General features: G+C 40.5%; 1 protein-coding gene across 3 annotated transcripts in view; it reads right to left on the bottom strand.

The window, feature by feature from the left end:
- mob2a (MOB kinase activator 2a) overlaps window positions 1-19,946 on the bottom strand; it is a 62,704-nt gene that overhangs the window by 18,919 nt on the left and 23,839 nt on the right. Inside the window, exon 1 of one of the 3 annotated variants that reach the window (XM_044125338.1) lies at window positions 16,735-17,293. The exons of 1 other annotated variant lie outside the window; for it this stretch is intronic. In XM_044125338.1, coding sequence (XP_043981273.1) covers window positions 16,735-16,772 — 38 coding nt within the window. In that variant the 5' untranslated portion in view covers window positions 16,773-17,293. Of the gene's footprint in view, window positions 1-11,780; window positions 12,260-16,734; window positions 17,294-19,946 lie in introns of those variants that run through there. One more of the 3 variants, XM_044125339.1, reaches the window with a different exon arrangement.

The raw sequence follows: 19,946 nt of genomic DNA, 5'->3' as shown, positions 1-19,946 counted from the left end.
TTAGAAAGGTGACTGCACCTAATTTTACAGACCAGTATAGGCATTTACAGAGTGGTTCAAGCACCAGCGCTACTCATAAAAACTAAACTCAAGTCTGCTTCTGCCTTCTCTTTCCACCTATTCTCGCCATTCCAGCCTCACAGCATTTATCCTTCAACGTTTCTCTCCCTCTCTCTTACTCTTCTGCTTCATCTCTTCTTCGCTCAACATTCCTGAAGGGGATGGGCAGCATGCAAAGACATGCCTGTGCTCTTTGCACAAATCCTGGCGAAACAAAGGAGGAGAGCTAAAGCAAATGAAAAGGATAAAACCTTTAAATTTGTTAAACCTGGCTCTTTGTGTTTGTGAATTTGATTATGTGCACTTCACAAGCAAACACGCTACGATTGCAATTTCTGCTCCATGTACCACCAGCAATGAGATTATTGAAAAATACTTGTCCGCCTAATTGCATCTGCGTTCATGCTTATGAGTAGTCAAGTTAGATCAAATGTTGAAATATGATCTAAGCTCTTCAGCTATTCTCTTCTTTATGGCACATAGTTATTTTCATGTTTGCAAACCAAGAGGAAAAACTTGAAGGGTTTCTCTCCCTGTGGTTCATGGGCCTTTTGCAGGAAGACAGGAGATGAGAAATACCAGACTCTTGTCCAGACATATAAATCACCATCTCCATGGATACTATATGAATTCCTGTCGAAAGAAAAAGCGTTGGAAAGGAAGAAGAGGAAACAATGGGAGTTGGTAAAGAACAACAAAAAAAAAGTGAGAATAAAGTTAAGTGAAAAGGTGAAAAGATGATTAATTGTAGATCACAGAGGTAAAAACCAGAGCAGAAAGACTAGTTGGATTAAAAACAGTTTGGACAATAAGACTGAAAGAGCTTGCATCTGGGTGGGAGCCTGTCACAACATGCCCTGAGCTCCGGCTGAACTCCTCCTCCCTACATTCCTGAGAATAGGAGAGTCTCTATCCATCGCATGATCTGCCATTTGGGGAGCCCAACACCTGTCAGTCAAATACTAAACCACGCACTCAAACAGGGGTTATGAGTCCAGTGGGTCAAGGGCAATCAATCAGAGCTGGGCTGAGTAGCGTTTGTATTTAAAGTTTGATGTTTTGTAAGAATGGACTTCATAGAAACAGAATCATAACCAATAGAAATTGGATGAAAGAGCACCTTCAGAGACAAAATATTTATTTACAAATCAGACCAAGCCATTTTTTAACAATAACTTATCTGAATAATTCATAAAAAAATATTTAACTACAAAGATACTTAAATTGGTAAACAGGTATGCACACTGGCACAATATATATTGATTACAGGCAAGGAAAGACAAAACTGCAATGAATTCATTCAAGATTTGTAAAGGCTAGTTTGCACCAATTTAATGTCTGTCTGTCTTTTTTATTTTTTTTTTTACAATTTGTCACTAGTGGCCTCTGGCAAAAGTACAGTTTAAACAAATGTGTTTTTCCAGCTTGTGCTTGTAAACTTCCTCATTACCACTTACGTGTATTTTCTTTTTTGCTGAGCTGCTTGTAAATTGTTTACACCAAACTGGTTCCTCTCTCTAGTTACATGCCTTTTCACGCTAAAATGACAGAAAAATGAAACTAATGCCTTGAGACAGATTTTTAAAAATGAATTTCAAAATCAGGTGTAAAACAGTTGACTGATACAATTTTTTGAGCTTTTTGTTGATGTTTTTTTATGTGCAGCAGTTGACTGGCAGACCAATCGGTGAAATGGTGCAGCATGAAAAAAAGTTCCCACCATGCCTACAATGTGACAGTCCTCGGGCACACAAACGTAATGAGCCTTTATCCTGCAAATGGCCACAGGACTGTGGACAAGGTCACTTGTTCAGTGTTGGAGATTAACCACATGACGGTGTGAAGTCATCCAAAAAAAACAGGTGCAGCATCAACTCAGCCAGTAACAGGGTTCACGAAAAAGAAAATGCAGCTTGGGAGCCACTATTTTTCCAATTCATGCATATCATGTTATGACTTTAAATTCCTGAAAGAACCAAGTAATCATCCCCCATAGCTAAAAGTCTACCAAAAATTCAAATAACCCAGCAAAAAAAAAAAAAAAAAGATAGCAGCAGAGACAGACAGGAATGTCTCTTTTCTTGGGAAATACATGATAACTTCGGCATGGAGACTTGGAAACCTTCATGTTTGCAGATATCTCCAAGGCAGATAAAATTCTGAACATTTCTGATCCAAAGCAAAACATCACCTTCAGATTACAGCTTCAAGAAACACAACAGTGCACAGGATTGTTTGGGCATCAGCCTGTGAGAGCATTCCAAATCTGGTTCACAAAGTATTTGGTTGTGGGATCAATACTGCCATCTACTGGTCTAAAAAGTAGATGCGCAAAAACTTTCATATTAGGCAGTTAAACAGAATACATTCTTTTTCAATGTGAAGACTGATAAAGATTACACTTTGCTTCTTCAAATATCTTCAGGAATGGACACCAATTTCGTCTTTAAAAAAACTTTTTTTTAAAATTTTACATAAGCGCGGATACTTGCATATAAACGTGAACTTGAAACCAAATCAAGTTCAGTACAGTAAGTTACAGTAAAATGAGTTACTCTTAGCCGTTTGTGAAAACTATATGTATAAAAAAAATAATAAACTAAAACAAGGAAATGTGAGAACCACAAAGCATAAGTGTGGGCTTGGGGAGCTGGAGCGGTGGGTGTTGGTGACGTAGGAAAGCGGTGCAACTGGAGAGGCTTCAGTCAGACATGCTGATGTTTGCTGAGGAGAACAAAAAGCAGACTGTGTGTAAGTGTGTGTGCAGCGCAGGATAAGGTGGAGGGGATGGAGAGAGGAGAAAGGGCATCATGGAAAGAGGAGGTGGCAGGGAGAGGTACTGGATTGGACCCATGTTTGCACAGGATGTACAGGGTGGAGCATCAGAGTGTAGAGGATGAAGTGTTGAGGTGAACAGAGCACTCTTTACAGAATATGAGAAAACATTGGTTTAGATCATCTGATAGAGAAACGCTCTGTTCAACCAGGGTTCCTATGTATTATTTCTTCTTTTTTTCAGACTCAAATGTCCATAAATATGACATTTTTAGCATATTATAAAAACCTTCACTATGCAGCAATGGCAAATATTTTTACATAATAGTCACGGTTAAGAACAAGGGCGGCTGGATGGATAATAGACAAATAATAGGTGGAACTGAAGCAGGATTAAAACAACCACCAGATTGAAAAATGAATCGATCAACTGAAGTGAATTGACAGACAAAAACAAAAGATGAGTAGGCAGATGACTGAATGATGGCATTGATTGATTGACAGAAACTGATGGTTTAAAAGTATGGAAGTACCAACAGCTGGGTGGACAAATGGACAGCTAGATGAAAAAAACAAATAAACAACTGATTGAAAAACTCATGGGAGGACAGATGATCATCTGTCAAGCAAAAAGGAACGGGAATAAAGTATTGAAAAGTCAAATTTTTCCAGACTCTTAGTACTTTTTTCTGCGCTTCTTCAAAACTGAAATAAACTTAAATCAGCTTCCAATCTTTTCGAGAATCGGTGGTGAAACTGGTGATGGGTCTCAAAGGCAACGGGAGATGGAGCAGAAGGTGTGAGGACTCCTCACCAGATTGGGGTGCTCTCTTTGTTCAAGGTCATATACACAAATGAAGAAGAACGCAACCATGTGTACCATAAACACACAGCTGCACATGAAGCAAAGACACAGAACGAACCGTTACCAAATTACGTACAGCAAAGAACAAATGACAACTTTTCAAAAATCCATTAATCAGTGCCTGAGTACCTAAACGTGAATCTCTGAACTTCACAGAGCTTTAGCATCATAAATGTGACAATCATGTGGCTCAGTGTCTCCCCGAGGTCAGCCATAATGACTGTCAGCACAAATAATCATGATTTTAAGAAAAGCGGCTGATAAGATCAACATGCCTTCCTTAACAGCACATGCTAAATTACATTAGTCTGCTTTGTAACACATGCCCCAGCCTGTTCCAAGGTAGATTGCGTAACTGTTCGTCGTCTCAGCCTGCAACAAAAGCAACAACAGGCAGAACTGAGAGATGAAAGCAGTGTGTTTAGGGATGAGGTGGGATCCATCCTCAGAGGAAATATCTCCCATTTCCTGCACCGGCAGACGGTGCTTGATTTAATCAGACTATCTGGCATGTTCATGTTTGAGTTGTTATTTTATCCTCGGCCCGATGCCCTGCTGAACTTTAACCCCAGGGGCAAAGAACAAGCTGACCTGGGCTTAAAAGTCATCAATGTGAAGGTTTTAGCTGTCTGTTATACTTGAGATCTACAAAACTAAACATATTTTTGAATATTCCTTTAAGTTCCAAAATGCTATTTTAGTACTCCAAAGTGCTTTATTTTTCTGTAAGACCTCTTCATTAAAATAAGAACTATGACGCAAGAGCATAAGGATAGTTTCTTGCTCTCCTTGATTTGGCTAATGACGCAGGGTCTCCAATAAAAACACTCCTGCTGTTCTCTGCAGTTTCTAATTTTGTGTTTCACATGACACGGTGAGAACTTTGTGTGTTCACAGACGTCACTGTGTTCTGTACAGTAGCTATCTATGAAGAGCATTGGTGAAGTCTTCCCAGCAGCCCCCACCCAGCGTCTGGTAGGCTTGGTGAAAAACCCGCCACAAAAAACAGCCGACTCACATCTGCTGCTCTGCTTATCATAACAGCCACTCGGTCAAACAGGGAGATCAAGGACATTTAAAAAAAAACAAAACAGTACAGTCAGTTCTTTTCAGTCCACACACACACGCGCGCACACTCAAACCAAACCTCTGAGTGGAGCGGTTCAAAAAGTTAATTAGTGCTTCAAAATTAGCCACAAAAATAACCATCAAATATGCTCATCATCTATGACTCAATATTCAAAGCTTTAGCTCTATTTGTTCTACTAAAAGATACGGAAATGGGAGTACAATATAAAAACAACTAAAAACTAAAACGTCCTCAGTTCACAAGGGTGTTTGTTTACCCAAAAAATCCTAAGAAAGAAGGGTCAAATAAGGAAAAGAATGCATAGTTTTGGGGGGAAGCGAGGGAACAATCTGCCCTGATGACTAGACAGGATCGTCCCGCCATCTAATCGCTGAGGAAACTCTGCTCCATTGTGTGAGCTTGATTAACACAAGGAGTGATGAAAGCGTAGGAAGCGGTCACACCCGGGAGCTCAAAATGAGGTGACGAGAAGCATGTGACCGAGAGCTGAGTAAATCATCAAAATCAAGATGATGAGCTTAGATAAACTGGTCGTTAGCCAGGTTGAGGTAATTAATGACGGTGGTGAATAAAAAAATAAATAAATAAAAATCCTTTGAGAGATGAATCACAGTGCCTGTGCCAGTCATGACCGCTTGCTGCTATCTAGGTTTACAAAGTTTGAAAAAGTTGTCAAATGTGCAGACATAACAGCAAAATATGAGGTAATCAAGAGTCAAACAGAAGCCCTTAATCATGTTGTGATGAAAGAAAACCAGAACGCTGAACATGACTGAACTAGTTAAAAATGTCAGGCAAATGTTATTAATGAAACTCTGTGTCCAGGCGGCTGGTCAATGACGGGGCTGAAGGAAGTGGGTGGAGGCAGATGCTGCTGTGTAGAAGCAGAGATGGAGAGGGGAAAGGCAGACGGGAGGTCAAATCAATACAGAGAGAGAGTGGATGACAGTGCTCCTCACTTCACTGACACACACATTTGTTCACATCCCCCCCCACCACAGATCCTATTAGCTCCTCCAGTAAGTAAATGGGATCAGTGGTTATTACCATCATGACTCACGTAAGCATGCATTTCAGCATCTACATACCATAGACGTGCAATAGAGGCCATAGAGGTGTAAACAAGGCTCTGATTGGCTGAGGAGTATCTGGATCCCACCTGGGAAGATGTGCTTATAGAGTGACATCATCTCTCAGTGGGGGGATGGGAGGGATTCTAGTGCAGTGTGTGCACATCTGTCTGCAACTAAAAAGGCCTCCAGGACAGCAGAAAAAGGCTGCAGTAGACATTTTAATGAACCCACTGAACCAAAAGGAGAGGACATAGTTTCCAGTGGCACACAACTACAAAATTACACAGCTTTCCAGATAAATGTGCGCGAGGCCACACTGTGTGGTGTATTTTAGTCTGAAGCAGGGCACAAATGAGGAAGTTTTACCTGCTTAACACCATTTTCTCTATTAAGTTAGGCTGCGCCTGACCGGCACCCCACCTTCCTTTCACCCCGCCGCCGGACAAACGCGATAAACAGGAAGTGAGGCGCCCAGGCCCTTTCCGTTTCCCTGTAAATGGGCCTCTTGTCCTCAGAAGGTACTCTGAGAAACCATGGAATGCAAGAACAAAAACTACCATGACCGATTTCCACGCTCGCCTTTCAGAAGCCTGAAAACGTCTCAGAAGAACGCTGTTCCCGGTAAGGATTTCTGTCCGACCCTTTTCCTGCCACCTGACCAACAGACAGACTAAAACAGCACAATGGAGACATTATTGACTCAGTTGGAATATATTTTTTAATGTCTCAAATGGGGCGCCTGCCAACTCGGACGATGTCTTAATTCCTATTTGACTTTTAAAGTTTACCTTCGGGTTTTGTGGACATACAAACTCTTAAAGACACAAAAGGCCTCCAAAACAAAAACACCTGTGCTGTTTCTTAATTTAAGTGCGCTGACAGGGAGGATCTAAGAGTGGAGGTGAGGTTAATGCAAGGCCATTTTTTTCTCCTCCTGAGCCAGCAGAACAAGGCTACTTCTGAAAACAAACGCAAACACACACACACACAGACTGTATTATGTAAACGCTCCATTGTATGAGGCGGTCTGACCTCTGCAGTGTCTGGGAGACGTAGTGAAAGTCAAGAGGGACAGTCGTGAGTAAAGAGACTGGCAATTCTAAAAGAAAACAAAACCATTGCTTCATAAGATTCCATCAGGAAAAGGCTCATAATTTTTAGTAATATTTAGACACAGAATAGAGAGTTAAAAATCTGCTTCAGGCCTTTGGTAGACACCATGTATTAAAATTAAAGGAATGGGAAATTGACAGTGAGAGGAAATTCCCGAGGATTAAACTAAACAACATTCACATTAAGCCATGGACTTCAGGAAGTTCCTAAAAACCTAAAAATATTGGGTCTGAAACAAATGTAACAAATTTATAAATGTTCCTCTGTACACAACACAAATCATTAGTGTTGCCCTTAGTAGAGGGTGAATGCAGCAACAACAGTTTAAATGACAAAAACGATCTTCAGTGTAGAAGTTAAGATTCAAAGTAAGCCATTTTTAGTTTCAGAGAGGCGTTCTCAAACAAATCCAGAATAATCACAAAAAGCACAAGAAGGTCCTAATTATGGAAAATGCATCTGATGCTCATCCAGGGGTTTAAACAGGGACTGAGAGCTCAGCAGAAAAAGTAGAAGACAGCAAAGTTTCTACTTCGTCCTTTTGAGTTTTCATCCTCAACTTCATTGCTCTCGCGAAGGCAACAGAAACAACTTCTTCAAAATCAGCATTCATGCAGTTTCTTTGAAGAAGAAACAGAAAAAAAATGCTTGTAAATTATAGGACAGATTTTTTTGTCCACTTAATCATTATTCTGATTAGGTACAAATCAGGATTCAGTGCAAAGACTACAAGAAGTTATCCAATGCTGCAAGGCTCTATTAGCAAAATGAAAACTTTGTTGTTCTCTGCACATAAATCAAGACTTTCGTGTTGATTTAATTCGGGGCCATGTGAGTGTCGAGCCGTCCCACGACCCCGGAGTCCGATGGGGTAAGGGGAGGGGAGACGTCGGTTACTTGGCGCTGAATGGCGTCCTGATTGAGCTGCACGTCCCAGCTGGGTGGAGCAGCCAGGCCCGTCAAAGACAGCCTAATGAGAGACACATGGCAGCCAGTAGGGTCCGCTCTGCTGGCACAACACACTGTGTGAGGACACACTCAGGGCTATTGTTCCTCAGCAACACATTATGACATTTAGCAACTGGTCCACAGCTAGCAAACACAGAGATATAAACACACGCTCTTGTCATGTGCTGAGGCCTGGAGGCCTGGATATCCCCATGTTTCAGCAACAGGTCAAAGATTATTCTTTAGGTTAAACAAATATTAAACCAGTTGATCCAGAGGAAAAACAGAAGGCTGCATAATTTAGTACTAATATATCATTAACATAAACAAAACAAAGGACTGTTTGCAATATCTGATGTCTCCTGAACTGGCACTTTGCCAATCTAATCAGGATTCCTACACATTTCACCACTAAAATTTTGGAGCATTTCCATCAGTTTTCTTAATATTCGTCACACGAGCACCAAAAACTAACCTAGTTAGGCCCGAGCAGCAAAGCTCTGCGAAGGCCTATTGTAATTGTGTTGTTTATTATTGAGTTTTATTACCACCAACCTGCACAGATAAAGTTAGCTTTTGGATTTGGCTGATAGTAAAGGACTGTTTTACTGTTTTATTGTCTTAGATTGACTTTATTTTAAAATCCAGAAGACACTTCTGGATTCGATTATATATTCTCTAAATCAGTCCCTTTGAAAATATAAATCTCTAAAATACAGGTTTGTTTGGCATCTAAACCCGACATCAGTTTATAAACCACACATCCACCTAATAAACCCAGATCTAAGAGATTATATGGGCCAAAAACAGCATAAAAATGGGTTTTTTTGGCTATGCCTGAGTTTATCTACGGGTTCTGTCAAAAACTCAAAACCTAAGCAACTAAGGAGAGACTATATAGGAAGCCTGAATATTCAGCTGCTCACTCAGCACCTGAGTGATGGAAGGACATATCAGAAAGGAAAGCGGAAAACCTGTATTTATCACAAGTGAGATTGCCATTGCATCATTTTTTTTCTTGCATTTCATTCCTAAGCTGTGACATTTTGCGTCTCCTCCAATTCTGCACAAAGGTTGATGATCTTTTAAAGCTGTTATTTTATAATGAATTAAACGCAGAAAGGATCACCTTATGGAGCACCAGCTGTCTTAAGAATGGGTCACATAAGGACTCAATAGAAAGAACAAAATGTTGGTTTGCGCAGACCACGGGCTGACAAGATTCATACTGCTCATTTAGTATTATAATAATATTTTATTATTTTCAAAACAGCACAATAATTTATTTTGTACATACATTTTATTTTTGCCATATTAGTCACTGAAATCTAAATCTAAACTGAAATCTAAATCTAAACTGTACTCTGGCTGGTAAATCTGTCACCAGTAAATATGTGGCGCTCTTTTCAAGAAAACCACAGAAAAACACTGAATGGACTTAGCAGCAACCTGATGTTGCTTTATTCTCTTTTTAAACAATCTCTAGAAAAAAAAAAAATACATGAATGGCATGAAAGTGGTTTTAATTGATTTGGTTCAGCTGAAAAGACTGTTTCTCCCTCCTTCTATGTCCTGCCTCTTTAAGACAACCTGCCCAGTGACTTCTGTTCAATTCAGGAACACAACATTTTTAAAGGTTGGCTACCGACTTGTCAAATTGTATACAATTTACAGATGATAAAAATATTACAAAACAAAATATGTCTTCACTTCTTAAAAGTAAACATTTGACATGGCTAAATATTATTCGTAACACAATTCATAACAGATTTTTTTAAAATTTACTATTATTGCAATGACACAAATCTATAAAATTAACCACCATTTCCCTCCCTCTCCTCCATCACTACGATGTTCAAACCTCTCAGCCACCTGATGTAGGTCACCAAGATCTGCATCAGTTCTGGGCATGAAGGACAGGGAAGCTGCAACTGGCCAAGTCTTTTACTGGCAAGCAGAGTGGTGATGCACAGAACCTGAAATACAACACCCTGATGAATATTGCTTCCAAGCAGACCTTGGCCAATGGCAATATTACACACAGTGATGGAAAACATGCCTACAGCATTTATTCACTTCTCCCAAACTCTTACAGGTGTAACAAGGTCACTTTCTCAGCCTGTAAGTGGAATATTTTCTCCCAACCTACCCTAAGAAGTTTTAGGCATTTGATTAAGCAAACTTAAACAGGCTAAATGTTTCAGTTTAAATATCAGCACTTGCTTCTACACGAACTAGAGAGCTAATTTTGACATGTTGGGATGGGAGGGAGGTAGAGTGAGGAGTCATTTTATTATCACAATAAGCCAAAGAGTTAAAGAGTCAAATAACTCCATTTCCCTTTAGATTGTGACAGCAATGGTGACGCCAGCGGTGCGGTCATTTTATAAATATATATATAATGTGCATACTATTGGTAAATGTCATTGATCAGCCAAAACAGCCATATTAATCTCAAATGTCGAATTTGGTGCTCACTTCATAGATCGGTGCTTGAATCCCTAGAAAAAAAAGTAACCAATCAACCTACCAGAAATTTAAATCAGCCATTTTCCCCCCACAATTACCAAAAATTCGTAATAAAGGTGGTAATCTAATGACAAAAAAATTACTTTCCCAATTCATGTAGCACATAGAAGCTCCCAAAATCTCAGCATGTACATTAAAACACTTTTTTGGAGATACAGAAAAGAAACTAATGCTTGAACAGATTTTTGGTGACCTTTACAACCATATTATGTATTAATCTTAAAGGCCAAGATTCAAGCTCAAATGGAAGTGGGCTCATTTGATAATTTAAAAAGATAGAAGAGTGAAGAAAATGTGGGTTCCGTGTCTTCCTTACAGTGATTTTCTTTCATGGATGAATATGAATGATCTTTCAATTTTACCTGTGAAATTCAGAGCTACGAAGGAATTGGGAGGATGAAAAAAAGTTGGAATCAACTCAATTGGGAATCAGCAGGTCAACAAGATGGCAATAATCGGTTTCAGATCAGTGCATCTTTGCAAAAAAAAAAAGAAAAAGAAAAAAAAAAAAGATTAAAAATATAAAACAACCTTCCTGAATCGTACACACTTAAATACTGCCTCAGTGAGTGTTACAGCACAGCTCACATGTAGCCTCTAATTTACAAGTCACACACCTAAACAGCACCCGTTGCTCGTGCTCAAAAGCTGTATAGAAGTGTAAGCATCATTCCTGAATTGGAATAATGTAATCCAGCTGTGCAATGCGTCTCTGCACTAAAGCTAAAATTTTACGCTCACCATCAAAACGCTCCCCGAGTTATATTTAGACTTTATACAGCCGTTAAGGCACCGTCGGCCTCGCCAAGCCCGCAACCACAAAAGAGGAGAAACAGATCCTTTCTGCTCCAGCTACCACAAAGTTTAGCATGAAGTCTTTTCAGCATCTCAGAAAAAAGCAGCAAGTCAAAGTTTTGAACTAAAATCTTAGCTCTGCAGCATGGAATAAGTTGACGGAATGCAAACATATTCAATTATGGACAAAGGTTCGTGTTTAATGCAAACAAAAAAATCAGGAGGAAAAGGCAAAACACATTCCCATCCCCTTATAAGGGAACACTGTGTCCCAAACAAACAGTGCAGCGCTGCCAAAAGGGGCACAGAGCGGGATGGGAGGAAAAGTTGGCAGACAAGACAACTCAACAGAGATTCTGACTACAGCAGCACTGTCCTCGAATGTCTCCTCCAAACCGCAGCACGGTAACCGAGAAAGTCAAAGAGTCGGCGAAAAGGAAGGAAGGGTGGAAGAGAGACGCACAGGAAGACATGACAGTTGAAGTTTACAACCGCTGCAAACTCTATTGCAGAGAAACGATGGGAAAAGTACCTATAGAAGAAGCAGTCACAGCACACCAGCACCCCCATCCAGCCAGCGGTGAAGCAGAGGCGAGGAGAGGATGTGGCGTTCCAACAATCTGCACCGTTTCAGCTCCCGGTCGATGCGCCCGGGTCTGCAGACTGGGCTACAGGTGCACCAGCTTCGGCGCGGCACGGGATCATCCGGCTGTCAGCGTCAACGAACGTCACGCGGAGAGAGGACGGCCGACACGCACGCAGAAAAATAAATCATTCACAAAAGCAGACGAGCGTCTCAGCGCCTTTCTCTTTCTCCCTCTCAACCAAATACTGCAACCGCCTGGCTCACTTTCACACTCCTGCTCCCTCTCTCTCTCTCTCGCTCTCTCCTTCACTCACTGGCTCTCACTTGAAAGGCGGGAAGATTAGCTTGGCAAACAGAGTCCCATAAACAAACCGCTGACTCTTGGGCAGCAGCAGGCATACTGCAGAGGAGACAGAAAGACAAGGCTGCTATCTCCAGCATCTGTGTACGTCCGGGACCAGGGCTGGACATCCCCAGCACCACTTAGACCAAACACAGTCCGCTAAGTAGAAGTCTGAGTCAAATCCGGTACGAACCTCTAGGGACGTTTAATCAGTGCAAAGTCTTGATCTTTCTACACTCAGTAATGCGTTACAGTTTCAAACGCATGCAGCTAGATGTCAACCAATATGGACAAGGGAGTACAGCTGCAGGAAAGGACAGGATGTAACCTTCTTGGTGCACGTATACAATAACCATGACGCTTCATTCACACAATCCATGCAGAGGTGCAATATGGGAGGGGCCAGCCTGGAGACAAGCCCCTCCACCCCCTGAAAAGTAAGCCAATCGCAACAGAGTTCTCTACCTCTGACTTGGGCAAATAAGGTGAAGGGCACAATGAGCGATGGGCCTTGCGACATCACCCTCCACCCTCCCTGCATCATTAAGGAGAAGCAATCGCTCGCTCCAGTCTTCTTTATTCGCTACAAACCCTTTAAAAAAAAAAGAAAAGAAAAGAAAAAGCACCGCAGTGTGCTGTAAACTGATGTAATCAAAGACTGCAGACCCAGCCGATCCGTATGGACACAAACAAGGACTTAACGGCTGAGACGACCTGTGCAGGCGAGCGCCGATGCTCGGAGTCAAAGGGACCGACTCTCCCTCTCTACAGACGGTGACGACTGGTCACAACTTGACAAGGAGAAGCCAGAAACAGGCAGCAGTCACCTTCAAAGGGCAGCTGTTACATAACCACTGCGAGGGGACTGACTCTCAGCTCCCGGTTTGTCGCAGTTAGAGAAACCCCAATCTCTGGGTTCAGTGGGTAGACGGAGGAACCTCTGTAAACTAGGATGTCCTGGAAAACTTAATTTATCTCACAGGTCCAATGCAAAGAGTAAAACTTAATACATAGCTTCATTAGAAACAGAACTGCATATTTAAAGTTGATTTTTTTTTTTTTTTTTTTACCCTGTTAATTTGGGCTTTTGTAGCTTGCGTATAAAAAAGATCCAACATTGAGTTTTGCAGAAAGATCAAATGATACACAAAAAAACCCATAAGAAGCAGTGATGGACACCCTCCATCAAGAGGACAAGCCAAAAGAAGAACATTTTAATGGGAAGGCGAGTGGAGGGAAGAAGTGCAACATAAAAAGGTTGACAAATGATTTTTTTTTTTTCAGCCTAGCAATAGGTTTGTGCAATAAGGGAGGGATTGGGACTTTCAATGTAGTGAGAGACCAAGTCCTGCTGGAAAAACAAACCAGAATCTCCATGAAGCTTGAAAGTAGAAGGAAGCATGAAGTGCTCTGAAATATCCAGCTAAACGGTGAAGCTGACATAAAAGACCAAGTGGAGAGATGATGTTCCCAATGCTGTCAAAACCCTGCTGCTTGTGAACCACATGGTTATCTTCCACTCAACTTTCCATCAATGAGCTTGGAAACAGGACTCTGAGCTGCTAGATCTTAAAATGACTCTTCCAATGTAGCCTCCTTTTGAAGCAGGTCATTGACTGTGTGCTAGACAGCTATCAAATCAGTAGGTCATGAATATTTTAGTCTATATTACATTGAACGAGAAACTGAATTTTGATTTTTTTTTTTTAAAGCTAAAAATCATCAAAATTTACAGAAATTACCAGTTGGAAACAGTTGAGTGTAACAAATCTCTACATTATGAGTTTCCCTTTTTTAAATTGAATAAGATTCATCTTCCTCTATTTCTTCTTTAACTGAGACTAATGCTGCTGCAGTGGATAATTCGATGGGACGGCAACAGGCTCTATCTGCAACTTTCTCGGCTTTTGTTTGCTTAGGATGACAAAGAGCTGCAACATCAGATGACGTCGTGTTTTCCCCTACGCCACCTCCACCTCGGCTTCCTGCTGTTCTCAGGAGACCCGTCTCCAGGAGCTTCAGAAAACAAGCTGCCCTCTGCTAGCAGCGCACGGCGCTGCTTGGAAGCACAACATAATGGCACACAATTTGCTAAATGAAAGCAGAAGGTGGAGAAAGGCGGATCGAGCGACACAGCCGCTCCGGCACTTTCCGCTGAGTGGAGGAGTGAGCGATGGAGCTTGGCAAACATCAGCTCGCCTTTGTGCTTTTGCACCTGAGAATCAGGATGTGGCCGTTGTGAGGGACAAGTGCAGCGGAAAGCAACGTGCCCAGAAACGAGGGAGCGGGGAAATGGAGGGCCGTGGGGAAAGTGTACGGAATGAAACCACCAATAAATCAAATGTCACTTTCAACAATGTGACTGGCGATCTTTCGGCTCTCGCTCGGCGTGCTTTTGTCTCGACTTCCTCAAGACTCGAGTCTTATCATAGAATCCAGACAAACAATAAAGAGCAAGACATTTGGAGCGATGGCTTATGTGATTGAAGGGATCTTTCCTCCAAATGTATGACTTTAACTGAGAGCAAGAAGGGAAAGGAGCAAGAATAAAAAGTACAGAGTTCATCTGGGGAGAGACCTAATTTGTGACGGGGATTAAAGGCAGAAGAATGAATGAAAATTGTTACCATTATTCCAGCAAGAACTGGGTTAGGATGTCAACTGGAAGAAAATGCAGGATGTTTCATTTACTCTGCTCCACATCTGGAACCACAGATGTGCTACAGTTTAAGTCTCAAGTTTAACAAAATGCAGAGGTTCACACCGTTTCCAAATCACGACCCAACTGCATCTCCCAGCATTTCTGTACCAACAACAACGGTTCAGTTGGCAGCGTCTTGCACTGAATAGCGACAACACAATGGCAAAGTTGCTGGAGCTCAGTGCAGATCTGAGCGACAGGACAACAACTTAAAAGTAAAAAAAAAAAAAAAAAAAAGAAAAATAATCTACAACTTCATGATTAGTAGAGGTGAGCCAACTTAATCTGGAGCTGATAAATCTGCAAGCATTCACGGAATAATGCGTTTTAAATCAGCAGAAACAAGGATGCAGTTGCTTAGCTATAGCTACGACGACCAGAGGAATGTTTGCAAGTATAAAGGAGAGCACTGAACCACCATGGCAATGGTTTTATGTCCTTATTTGAACTGAAGGCATGCTGTACAATTTTTTTTTTTTTAAATAGAACATTTACACCATATTTATACAGCTTAATTTAAAATCCTAAAGTCAAACTTGGAGTCAACTTGGCTTCCCAAAAATGGCAATAATGTCAAAAACAAGGTGAACCAATCAGAATGCGTCAATTTTCTCTCGATCAGCTCTGGTCAGTAATAGTCTGGTCAAAGACAGAAATATCTGAATTTATTTTACTTTTCATTAAACATACCAAAACCTAAGGTGAGAGTTTCACCATGTTTGCTGATAAGCAGCATCAGCATGCATTGTGATTTAACTTAAAAATTAAGTTTAAGCAATCTTCATAAAAATTGAAGGCAGGTGAATTAAAAAAAAAAAAAAAAAAAAAAAGAAATCAACATGTATGTAGGACAATCTTATAATTTCTTAATTTTTTGTTGGTCTGAAAACTATACCAAATATTCTGCAGAACATTTTCTTGTGTGTCGTATACCTTAGGGAAAAAATAAACAGGAAGAAGTGTCTGTGTAAAAACATTAAAAATCCTGTCAACCTGGAAAAGCCTGATTGCATTTCAACTAAAATATCACAACTGAGGTGAATCGATAGAGGGTTACTTTGAAACCAACAACAACAAAACACCAATTTAAGATTATTTCAGTTTAAGCATTTAACTTTTCAAGCCTTTCATATGAAAAATCAGACATAAAAACTTTGCCAGAAAAAGTGGACTTTTCTTTTAATTTTAATGGTTTAATTTTTAAATGGAAAAGTTTTGTTTCTCATCATCAGTCCCAGCAGATCAAGGAAAAATTGGCTGATTTCATTCACTATTACACAAATCGGTAACTTAATTTAGAAAACTTTTCCACAAGCACTCATGTGCCTGCTTAAACTTTTGGCCGGGAGGTGTAAACAGGAAGTGGAAAAGCAGAAGAACAAGAAATCGTTGGGCTCCTTTTCCTAAATGGAAGAGGGGAAACAAAAGAGTGAGCCCAGCCCATTAAAGCGAGACACACAGGTTTCTCCTGATCCAGTCCGTGGCTTGAATCACAACAGACCAGAAGAGGATCATGGGAAGATTTTAAGACTCAAAGTAAAGTTTCTAAAGAGAATATCAGAACATGTCAAAAGACATAAGTATTATTCTAATAAATAAAAGTATCTATTTCCAAGAGTTGCACTATGAGAAGTAAAAATAAATAAAAATCATATTTCATCCGATTGTTATTAAGGGAACAAAAGGGGAGACATACCGCTATGAGCGAGAGTCGCACCTCATGCCTCCACGGAGAGAGAGACACAGAAACTGATTTACGAGCTTCGGACATGACAAACGCGCCCCTTCCCTTCCCCTCCTCACCCCGCAGGTCCACACCAACAAGTTCCCGCTGCTCCACATTACATCACACTCACCTATTTAGCGTGTACGAGCCGTTCCTCTTAAACCTCATCCTGGACGACAGGAAGCGGATAAAGAGATCCAGAATTGACGGCGTGTCCGGCTTTGGCTGCTCGCAGCTCGGAAAGAAACGAACCCACGCTTGCAGCAAACCCTCCGTGGACGGACGCGGAACAATACTCGCCGTGGCTCTTCGCAGACTTCTTTCTCTCTCTCTCTCTGCTCAGACATCCACTCTCTCCTCCTCCTGTTTTCTTCGTTTTCCCCTCAGGTTCAGTTTCCGCGGGGCTGGGTTATTGAGTGTTGCATTGTTGCACGTAAAGCGACGCAAAACGCGGCGTGTTTAACCCCCCCAAAATATCATCAAAAAAAAAAAAAGAAAAAGAAAGAAAGAAAGAAACTTTAACTCCAGCCCGTTTTCTGGCATCCAACAGACATGAAGTAATGTCTAAAAATATGGAAAATGTGAAGTCACAAGTCAGCAGCTGCTTGATGGAAACCCACCATCGATGCGCCTCTGCTTTCTCTGCTCCATTCAGGCTCCTGAGGAAAGCTCATGTTTCCCCATCTGAGGAGCTATTTATACGCCCAGTATCCTCTCCAGGCTGAACACAAAGCAGACGCCACCAGGCCAACACGCTTCTTATCAACGGCGGTAAGGTGAGACAGATCTGAGGCTAAGAATAGGGCTGAGGGATTCATCACTGCCCTTTAAATCCCGTCCAGGACTGCGGATCTTTGGAATGCAAACATACTTTACAGGTGGAGATTTGATTAAAAATGTGATTAAAATGAAAGTGATTAGGATCTAACTGCAGGTACACCGAGTGCTTTCTAGAAAATTAATGTGTTAATGTAATAGAACATTCTAGGAAGCATCAACCCAGATTATTATTATTTTAAAATCGGCATAAACAACAACAACACACCCTCTGCAAAACAACTTAAGCAGATAGAATATCAGGTTGTAATTAAGACGTTGCCAAAAAAAAACAAAAAACAAACACAACAAAATAAAACACACACATCATAAACAGACATGCACAGATCAACCTTTTCCATGCCGATTCTGATTCTGACGGAATCCATCTTCAATAAAGAACTAAAATATAAACTTGCTGCAGGCACTTTAGTGGAGAAAATGATTAATGGAAGAAAAAAGTGCAGATTTTGCACTTTCCCACATCAATGCAGAATGATTTAAGTTTTATCTGCCAATTCTAATATGAAAAATCTGCAGCATGTTGCCAGATTTAGGACTGCAAGTGATTGAATAAAATACAAAACGATCCCTTTTGTGCATTTAAACATCTGCTCCTAACTTCTGTCTGACTTTTACTCAACGCAGAAAAACAAAACATAAATACTGCTGCTTGGTGCCGCTATTGTCTGAAAATGATGGGATTTATTTATTTTTTTTGTATTTAATTAATCTATTTTTCAGTGTTATCTGTCAGTCATCAGTCAGAGTCAAACAAGGGGAAAGTTAATGATTTGAAACCATTTGATTAATTGGTGCTTTGCTAATTCTGCACCATTTGCATCTCTTTTCTTTCTGGATGGAAGCTAAAGAGAGAGGACATAAAAATCACTTTAGAGCAGCAAGATGTGAGTTTTTTTGTGCACAGCTGCACCCCTGCAGCTGCATGCTGAAATGTTTTATGCAGAATCTGTTTAGAGAACGTTTGCTGCTCCGGCTGGATCCGATGTGTGCACAGCAGCTACGTCTAACTGAACAGTAAAACCGGTTTGAACTCGTATTGCAACTTATTAAAATAATCCGAAAGCTTGAGAAAGACAAAGATCGCAGCGAGCCAGACCACAAAGACACAGTTCACATGGACCGTTACTAAGCAGCTGCCTGAGAAGGAAAATGTTCCCGGTGATGAACTCCTTTCCACACCAATTCATTTATTTTTATTTTTTTTTTTATATTCCAAAGTTTTGAGATAACATTTAAATGAATGCTGTTTTTGTGTTTCTCTTCTGAAGAACCACATCATACTCTGGGTTGTTTTGAGACTTTTAAGTTTGTGCATCACAGTAAAAGCAAGCTGGCACCAAAAGTGCTGATGAGTTGCACTGCTGCTGCTGCTGGTTAGCCACTGCAGAGTTACACAACAGCCGGGAGGAGGAACATGATGATGATGATGATGGATGAAGCAATGAGAACAGAAACCAGGGTTAAGCTACTCTGAAGCAAATAATATACAAAAGGGCAACCTTGGAGTGAGAAATAAGCCAACTCACAAGCCCAATTTTTTTTGCATATTTTTTTTCTATTTTCACAAACTATTTACTGTGTTTTTGCTTATGGATACAAAGGATAGTAAAGACAAGGTCTAAACTTGAAACTGCTTTTAATCGACAGCTGTAAACAGGAGAAGAAAACAGTGAAGACACCAGAAGGTTCAATTCGTTCCGTTATTACTCCAGTTCAATTCTGCTCCTTATGTTCAATCCTAATATTTTGCTTCTTCGTCCACACCTTAATTGCTCATGATTTAATGAGGTGATTTTTGTCTTATCGTTAGTCTATTTCTTTCCCAATTCTTCATTCACGTCCCCCTATTAAACAGTAATCTGAGGTCTTCACATCAAGTATTCATAGCTCTCGAGATTTTGTTTCACGTTTTGTTCTTACAACCACAAACTTCAATGTGATTCATTCAGTTTCAATGCCACATGCCAACGGAAAGCAGTGCATAGTCGCAAAATGGAAGGAAATTGATACGTTTTATTTGATTTTTTTTCCAACTTAATTTTATTAAGTTTAATTTTTCTTTTACATTTCTTGATTATTACTTTGACCAAATAAACTGAAAAGTGTGGTATGTATTTGTATTATGACTTTACATAAAAAAAAAAAAATTGACCTTTCAATTTTCTCCCATCAGTGACTTTTACATGCTGGATGGGAAAAAAAAAAGAAGAAAATCCAGAATTTCCAAAAGTTAAATCTTCAAAAACCAAAAATTTGATTCATTGACAGAATCGATTTATCACCCAGACCTACAAATATGGTTTTCTGGTCAAAAGACACTGAAATTTAACTTGTGGGTTACTTGCAAATCCCTGTGTAGTTACAAATAACTGCTCATTAACCAGAATCCCCTCCACCCCCGAATTCCACCGTTAAAACATGGTGGTGGTAACATCATGCTCAGGGAATGCTTTATTTCCAGCAGGGACAGGACAATTTGTTAAAATTCATGGCAAGATTTGA

This window comes from Gambusia affinis, linkage group LG08 (assembly GCF_019740435.1).
Source record: "Gambusia affinis linkage group LG08, SWU_Gaff_1.0, whole genome shotgun sequence".
NCBI classification, from domain to species: domain Eukaryota; kingdom Metazoa; phylum Chordata; class Actinopteri; order Cyprinodontiformes; family Poeciliidae; genus Gambusia; species Gambusia affinis.
Note: the sequence above shows the minus strand (reverse complement) of the source record. Positions and strands in the feature narration are given on the sequence as shown.